Source organism: Pistacia vera, unplaced genomic scaffold, assembly GCF_008641045.1.
Source record: "Pistacia vera cultivar Batoury unplaced genomic scaffold, PisVer_v2 Contig1036, whole genome shotgun sequence".
In the NCBI taxonomy this organism is placed as follows: Eukaryota; Viridiplantae; Streptophyta; class Magnoliopsida; order Sapindales; family Anacardiaceae; genus Pistacia; species Pistacia vera.
Window position 1 is genome coordinate 485,896 of NW_022195068.1, and position 8,620 is coordinate 494,515.

At 33.5% G+C, this 8,620-nt stretch overlaps 1 protein-coding gene across 4 annotated transcripts; it reads right to left on the reverse strand.

The window, feature by feature from the left end:
• Window positions 1-4,054: 4,054 nt before the first annotated feature.
• Window positions 4,055-8,620, reverse strand: LOC116124556 (protein GRAVITROPIC IN THE LIGHT 1-like). 4 transcript variants are annotated; one of them, XM_031410279.1, is made up of 4 exons: window positions 8,419-8,620; window positions 7,850-8,013; window positions 6,125-6,291; window positions 4,055-5,934 (listed from the first exon to the last, which is right to left on the reverse strand). In XM_031410279.1, the coding sequence occupies exons 3-4, from the start codon at window positions 6,125-6,127 to the stop codon at window positions 4,540-4,542; spliced, it is 1,398 nt and encodes a 465-aa protein (XP_031266139.1). In that variant the 5' UTR covers window positions 6,128-6,291; window positions 7,850-8,013; window positions 8,419-8,620; the 3' UTR covers window positions 4,055-4,539. The 4 variants fall into 4 exon arrangements, with proteins under 4 accessions (XP_031266139.1, XP_031266162.1, XP_031266154.1 ...); XM_031410302.1 differs by lacking the exon at window positions 6,125-6,291; XM_031410294.1 differs by having other exon boundaries at window positions 4,055-6,291.

The following is an 8,620-nucleotide window of genomic DNA, read 5'->3' on the forward strand; positions in this document are numbered from 1 at the left end:
AATATCACAGCGAAGATTGATATTTACAGCTTTGGAGTTGTAATGTTGGAAATCATTTGTGGAAGAAAAAGTTCTAACTCCTGGCACGGTGAATATCTAATTGATACTGTGAAGATCAAGGCAGAAGAGGATCAACTTTCTGATTTAATCGATGAACAAAGTGAGGACATGCAAAAGAACAAAGAAACGCTGTAGAAATGGTACGGATTGCCATTTCATGCTTGCAAAGAAACTTGCATAAAAGGCCTTCTGCATCCATGTTGGTGAAGGTTTTCGATGGTTTAATGGACTTGGAACCTGTGGCAGAATATAGCTTCCTGAATTCTATCCATGAAGAAACACCACAAGAGATCATCCCTGTTGCTTCATCAACAATCATACCATCAGTTTTATCAGGACCTATATGACCCATATTTATCCGTATTTTTGTAACAAGTTGATTATTATGCAATCAAAATAACATTGCAACTATTCTTGTCTGAAATAGAACTTATTTCCTTATTTTTATTTGGATTGGATATTATTGAATTAGTATCTGTTAAATATCTTTTTGTTAGGACACAAAAAAAAAAATAATAATAAAAAAAAATAAAAAAATAAAAAAAAAATAACAATATTCATTGCATCACCAATTCACCATCTATTCTAACTCTAGTAGTTCTAAGTGTCAAGTATATTAATCTTGGCACTATTCGCTAACAATTACTTAATCCCTTTACCATTTCTAATTTCTAAGTTTGCACAAATGCCAAGCACAGGCAAAGAAAGATCATGACTGAAATACTTTTTAGTTTGCAGGCCGGCAACCCCACAAACAAATGTCAGAAGTATGGAAATATGCAACAAAAAAAATAGAAAAATGACAATCAGAAATTGAAGAATCTAAGAAAACAGGATAAAAATAAAGAAATAATGCAAAGTTATGTCAATGTCTTATTCATGACTTTCAGTAAAGACAAGGTTATGGCTAATGTGATTTGGATTATAAGCTTTGTGCGTATTACTCTTCTATAGCCTCATTTAATAAACTCCACTTTCATGAACTTAGTCAGCCAAGCTATCAGCTTCAGGGGAAAGAAAAACTGCAATACTATCAAAGGAACTCAGTGTCTCTTACCGACAATTGCATGCATTATGAAGATTATGTTCTATAAATTTTGTCAATGAAGAAAGCATGGTAATGTGAAAATATTCAAACTAAATTTCCTGTCAAGCTATATGTTTTTATAACAAACCCTTCAGATGTCAAGGAATAGTTTCGTAACCGAAGAAACAAAAAATGCAGGCAATTCTTAACAAATTAAAGAGCAAAACCCAGGACCAAGTCTCCTTAATGTCTCTAGTTCCATTGCATCAGCTGTGATAATCTGAGAGTTGAATAATAAAGCAACTTCAAAAATAAATGGCCAATTCCCTTATAGCCTCTCTTAATATATATATATATATATATATATAAAGAGCTCCAATAACAGCAGGGTGCAGACTTTCCACTAGTAGCAATTCCCGCATACTGAACTATTTTTGTCCATGGCAAGCTGAAGGAAACAATACGTCAGTCAAATATCGCACTTATACATTTATAATTTTTCAATATATTTCATTTCAGATTCCTCTTGGTTAAGTGTATCTATTCATCAAAACAGCTTATTTTTAAAGTTATAAGCACTTTCGAAATCTTTATATTTGATTGCATTTCTAATAAAATTTTAAATAAGTTGTGGAAATTTGAGCTTCTTCATATATATTTTTTTTAACTTTTTTAAACTGTCAAAATTTCAAAAATATTTCTATTTTATATTATAAATTTGACTTGATCTATTCCGCTATATCAATGTCCTTTGTGGTAAATTAATATTAGAAAACACTTTTACATTTTCCAAATCAAACCAACTAACATATTTTTCACAAAAAATTCTACCATTGTAAACTGTACTCTAATAAATTCTTCTTCCAATCGATCGACCGGATTGTGAGCATGTCATTCTGTTTGAGACACCATGTTGGGGTGATACTCGTAAACGATCTATAAAGTTGCCATGATAAACAATACTCGAAGAAGTCGTATCAAATAGATTGTGGATAACGTATTCTAGGTTACCTACGCTGATGTAGTGAGACACTCAAATAACATAATCGCATGTGTTGTCACATATACGCCAACTTTTATTTTTCATTCACTGATTACCATAATTAATCCATCACTACTATATATCATATACAATAATCAACTTCATTCACTGGTTGGCCCAGTAGTGAACCAAAGCCCAATAAACAAGGCCCATAACTTGACACATCTCATAAACCAAATATTTTGAAGATGTAATCAGATAACAGATTTGATGTGAAATATAACAAAATGTCAAAAATCCCATTTCTTTAACAATGATGTAAACCTAACCCCCTGTCCAGATGTCCACTCTAGAAATATATACAAGGCTTTCTAATATTTATTTAATTCTCCCAGTTAGCTGAAGAAAATGAAACTCATTTATGTAGCTATCAAACTCCTACATATATGGTTTATATTAACTTCATTTTGAAGATAAATTGGACCACAGCAATTAGTTTTTGAAAAGCATATGGTTTATTGATCTTTATATATATATATATATCTTTCTGTGCCATGTTATATGTTTCAAATTCTGAATTATAATTTCATATTTATAAATGTGTAGTCATGGGTTCGTTATATTATGGATGTAATATAAGGGTGTATAACATTTTCCCACCCTAACTTTATTGAACGTTTGCCACCCATGGTTTGGGAAACTAACAACATTCCACCCATCATTAATCTCCATTTATTAAAATTCAAGGCTGACCCGCTTTAACCATGAAAAATTGAAAATACGCATTTTATCCTTATTACTATAAATTAACCCCAAGGAGTTAGCTTGACAGTCAAGAAGGTTTGCTCTCCTTCATTGACTTTCTAGGTTCGAATCATCTTGGAGTCATCTACCACATTTATGGTTTACCTTGGAACATTAGACTTGTAAGATGTTCAATAGACCTTGGAGATTAGTTGAGGTGTATGCAAACTGACCCAAACACTCCGATCTTCAAGAAAAAAGAAAGGTATAAATTATCGGTGGAGGATGTCGGATCATGGCTAAGCAAAATCTTGCATTAGCAATTGTGGCTTGGTCATCAATCATGGCGTATCCGTGACTGATCTAAAGGCGGCTAGGCTCTGCCATGTTGTCGTCGACCAATAGCCTTACAACGTGTTGCTAGACTTTTTTTTTTTTTTTTTTTACTAATTCTCTTTGTATTTTTTATTTTTTATTTTGTGGTATATAAGACCTACAAGAATAAGATTCGGGTATGGTTTAAGATTAGTTTAACAATATATTGTTATAAAGGATGAAAATATAGGAGGGACTTTGTTAGTTTCCCAAACCAGAAGTCACAGATGCTAATTCAACAAAATAAGGGTGGGAAAATGTTATTCACTCATAATATAACTATAAACCTATTGAAAGACCCTTTGATTTCAATAGGAAGAAGTGTCCAAAGATGTTAATGTATTGGCATCACATCACATGCCTCTGCATGACCGACCACATTAAAGAAAGTTGGTGCATATTTGGGGCCCAAATTGCTTTAATAATATTTCTGCACCACACCAACAAAACGTCCTGCATTTCAATACACGTTTATGTTTATCATTTCTTCCATCTCTCTCAAATGTCTCCTCCCCAAATCCACCAAAAGACAGCAGTAGGGGCCAAAAATTACAAAACAGTAAACAAAGAAATTAAAGTTTAATAAGAAGATACAGTTAAACCCTAAACAAACTCTGTTCATTATCATATTTTGTAGATTCTATCTATTTTAAAGAAATCGATTTACAAATCCATAATTTGATCTTTATAGAAAGGGATATATCGAATAGATCTTGCCCAGAAATCCCCAAAAAAAAGGAAGAAATAGAGGCAAAGACTAAAGAGGCCCCTTCCTGGCCACATACATAGCAAAGCATCCAAAGCATATAATATTACAAGAATTATAATACATAATATAATTGAACTTCCCACCTAGAATATATATATGTAAAATAAATCAATATCTACATTAAAAACATCAATACAATTATAAAGTAATGATGTAAAACAGCTAACATCCCACTGTCATTGGCCTAATATCAACAAAATTTGGCAGGAAGTTCTCTTACATGATAAAACTAAAATGATTCATTCAGTCTACGCGGTTTCTTTTCTCAAAGGCCACATAAACAAAGGGACAAAATCCCAGGTAACCAAGTCTTAAGAGTGCCCACATCACACTTATCAACCAGGCAACCCCATTTGTCTGATCATTAATTTATGTAAACAAATATCAAAACTATGGGGAAAATCTTGGATGCGAACGGATGCAATGTATCCAATCAATAAGGGAGCGATTCCATGTCATTCGTGCTGACGTGGTGCCCTCTCATTCGACGGATACACATGTAGATTGTTCACAACCAAGATTTCTCCCATGAGTATGGCCTTCCAGTCAATCAATGTTTTAGGCTGTGGGTCCAATGGGTGATTAGTGGTTGGGATTAGTTTGAAACTGGGATAGATAAACCTGGCACTGTAGAACAGTTTTACCAATCCTGAAGCCTGGAACAACTGTGAAAGCCACTCGAGTGTCAGATTCTTGTGTTTTGTCTGATGGAAGGAAGGCTTCATCATCTAAGCTTTCCATGTAGACTTCTGAGAATCGAGTCCCTTTGTTTACTTGAAAGATTGCGGCCTCTGGCTGGAATGAAAAGGCTAAGCAATGTAGGAGCCAAACCCGTTTTGCCATTTCTGCAAATGAGGCAAAGAATCCAGTGTCTGGAAATTCACCAGAATTCACAAGGTTCCTGTGGTTAAGATTGCCAAAAAATGATGATTCCATCTTTGGGTGAATCACTTGCAAGTACTTGACCCGGCAAAATTTCGCAAACGATGATTTAGGCTTCCTTGAAAGGTAATCCTTTGCTTTCACAGATTTTAGTTCTGTGAATCTCTCAAAGAACAGCTGTTGCTTTTTTTTCTTTCTCTCTGGCAAAGACTCGTTTGCTGGGGAGTAATTGGGGTAATGAAAAGCGTTGAACAATTCCCTGCAAACAAAGGATTCAAATGCAAAACATTTGTGATCAGCTTTATAATACACCACATTTGGTTGGATTGAATTGGCTGCTGCGTCAATATCCCAACCGGCAGTTTTCATCTCATCAATCATCAACCGGACAAAGCCTCGGATAGATTTCACAGCATGCCGAAGAACTGTAATGAAATGACTAGGACTCAACCCTGAGAAGTGAAGATTATCAAGCATAGATAACTGACCACTTTGATTTAATCTCTTCTCTATTAACTTGTTTTGTTTATTGTTTTCCTCTAACTTCTCTTTAAGAAATATGATTTCAGAGTCCTTGAGCCTCAGCTGAAATTCTAACTTCTTTCCCATGATTTCATAAGTCTTTAAAAGACTTTTCAACTCCTGAATTTCAGCAGAAACCAAAGTTTTCTCTGGTGAAAAATCGAACTGTTTCTTAAAGTAACACTGCTTCAATTCAGACAAATTCTTCAACTCCTTAACTACCGAATAATCAGCAGATTGAATACACTCGGCATCATAAGGAGACTGAGCGTATTGTAATTGACTATACGCAGCTTTAACAGAAGAAATGGTCGCAAAAATCTTTGCAAGAAGAGCTTCCATGGCCACTTTGTATTCATCATCTTTATCATCCTTGTCAAATAACTGAGACCAACTACCTTTACTCTTAACAGGCTTCTGACCATCTTTGATCACCTTCTCCTGAGGCTTAACTTTCTGAACTCCATCAACCGGAGCAACCCCAGATACAGCTCGAATATGAAGAACTTTAGCAAACGTACGTGCCAATTTACTCTTGGCTGGAGTCATAGCTGAAGGTTTCACTGATTCCATCTGCAAAAGAAACTACAGATTATGATGCTATTGAAAATTCTAAGTGATCCCAAATTAAAAAAGCTAAAAAAGAAGACAATAAAGATATGGGGTTATGATGATGATGATGAGCGTGTTGAAGGAATGAAAGATAAAAGCTAGCAAACAATATGCTTTAACACTTAGACCGAGGCCATGGACATTAAAGCACCATTAGAATATCTTTTCGTTTTGGGTTCCTCTCAAACTTTTTAGAGTCTACAACTTGCTTTCTCTCAATGACTAAAAAGAGTCGAGCTTTAACGCGGCAAAGAGGGAAAAAAATGAACAGAAGAAGAATAACAGCATCCAAATCAATAAGCAGAAGCTAGCTGGAGCCTGCAAAGATTATTACAAGAAAAAGCTTAGTTAATGCTTCTGCATAATTCGAGGCAAGTACAAATTGGAGTTAGATATTCTATTTATGTGACAAGAATCAAGTGGGGAGAAAAGTATTTGGGGAAATTAACAATTCGTGAAACTAATGTATTTTAAGTCTTGGACTATTCTTTCTTTCATATTTGTTTGTGTTTTATTATCATTTTTGGGTCAAAATATTCCTACCATTCAATATTTCAATTCTATGGCCAACTTTTCTTAATAGAAATTAAATGGAATTTTACCTGCAAGGAGAGACATGGAATTATATAATATTCAAGCTAATTTGTCACATTTAGCTAACCAACAGAAAGCACATGTATCAAATAAGGTTATAATATAAATATAGATTTTCTTATTCTTTATATATATTATGCATAGCATCTGAGTTTTAAGTTATAGGTCTCTTTTATCATTGGATCATCCATTCTCATTAATTTCTAACTTTTTTCAGTATAGAGAGGGGCTGGTACAATTATGGGTTCATTTGAATTCACACAAAGTCATTTTGCTGACAGTAAAGGGTCCATTTGTTCCATTATTAACAGTGAATGCACGATGGTAAAAGCAGAAAATTCACACACAATATTATTAAAGCATCTGGGCAGAAACTCTTATCAACCCATCCGGTGTCATAAAGCATCCAAGAAAAACATCCAAATCCAAAAGAATAAAAGCCTCTTCCCTAGCTAACAAGTAGAATCTACAAAAGGAGAATGGCATAATAATAGTATTTTAGAACAACAACCCAGTAATCAATAACCATAAATGACCCGAGTAAGATTACAATTTAATGTTACCAAACTGATACTATAGCATTAACCAGAACAAAATAAGAAACTTTGAATCTGGGTCAGAGTACAGTGAATATATGATTTGATCATTTACTACATATTAAATTCATAGCAAAATCACGTGGCTCCAATGAGTACTCCACAGAGTGGGATAGATTTTCTTTTTCCAGACGACTCGAGGCCATTATAAACTTGTCCTTTTCTTCAAAGCATTCATTCAAAACCCATCTTGGGAGACTACAAATTACATATATCCGTTGGATGTCTAAGACTTCTGAAATTAAATTTTTAGAGATGCGAGCCTTTTTGATTTTTAATTACATTATTGATATCAACGGGCAGAAACCTCAGCCTTTATGTTCTTCCAAAAAAGATGAATATTACATTAAGTTACTTTACTCTTATTATTTCCTTTTACAAATACTATTAAAATAACTAATATTTTACTAATTATATTAATCTAATTGCTAGGAAGATGTTACCCAAAAAAAATCATAATAACAGTATAACACTACCCCTCTTTCCCCGCCATTAGATTGCCTAATTTTAGCCAATCCAATGGCTGAAAAGGTGGTGTAACATTACCCCATTGTACCATTCTAAACGAGTTCTAAGTTATTAATCAGATAATATTACTGCTTACAAAATCACCTTAAAAAAACAATAGAGATTCAAACAAATTCACATTTAAATACAAATTTTAGAGTTTGAGAATTTTACCATACCTTTGAATAACGAACGGAGGAGGTTTGCAAAAGGTCTCTCTAGTCAAGTTTTAAACTTTTCAACACTCCATATTTAACGTAAATCTCAAGAAAACGCAAGGACTAAAACCCCACAACGAACGACAGACAACTCAGTAGCAACTTCTATTTCTCTTCTCCACTACCTGCAAATCAAATCAAAACGAAATCAAAACCAAAAAAACATCAAAAACAATACCAAACTCATATCACAAAGATTAAACACCAGAAACAACAAAGAAACTGAAAAAAAAAAAAAAAATAAGATTCAGAATTACGAACTTCATAAGACTCAGAAACTCTCGCCGAATCCTTAACTAAAACCCTTGACAACATAAATACATGAAAAATGATTATATATGATTCAGTTTCTAAGTCTTTAGCAACTTGACAAACGACCACGAACCTTCCTTATTTAAAAAACAGTTCATAAATGAAACAAAAACAAAAAAAAGCTCAATAATGGAAAGATAATAATAAGAACGAAGATTCAGCTGAGAAATAAATTAAAAACTAAAACTATATCAGGAAGTTCCCGTAACTTACCTTACACAGAACCTTCACCTTCCTTTAATTACCTCGAAAAAAAAAAAGGAAGAATGAAGAAGATTTTCAATTTTTAATTTCCGATCAAATTTGGTGCGAAAGCTGAGACTGCTGAAATGAAATGGTTTTTGAATTTTTTTATTTTTTTTTTTAATTTGGAAGAGGAAATGGAAATAATAAATTAAAAGGGAAACAAGGACATGGGGA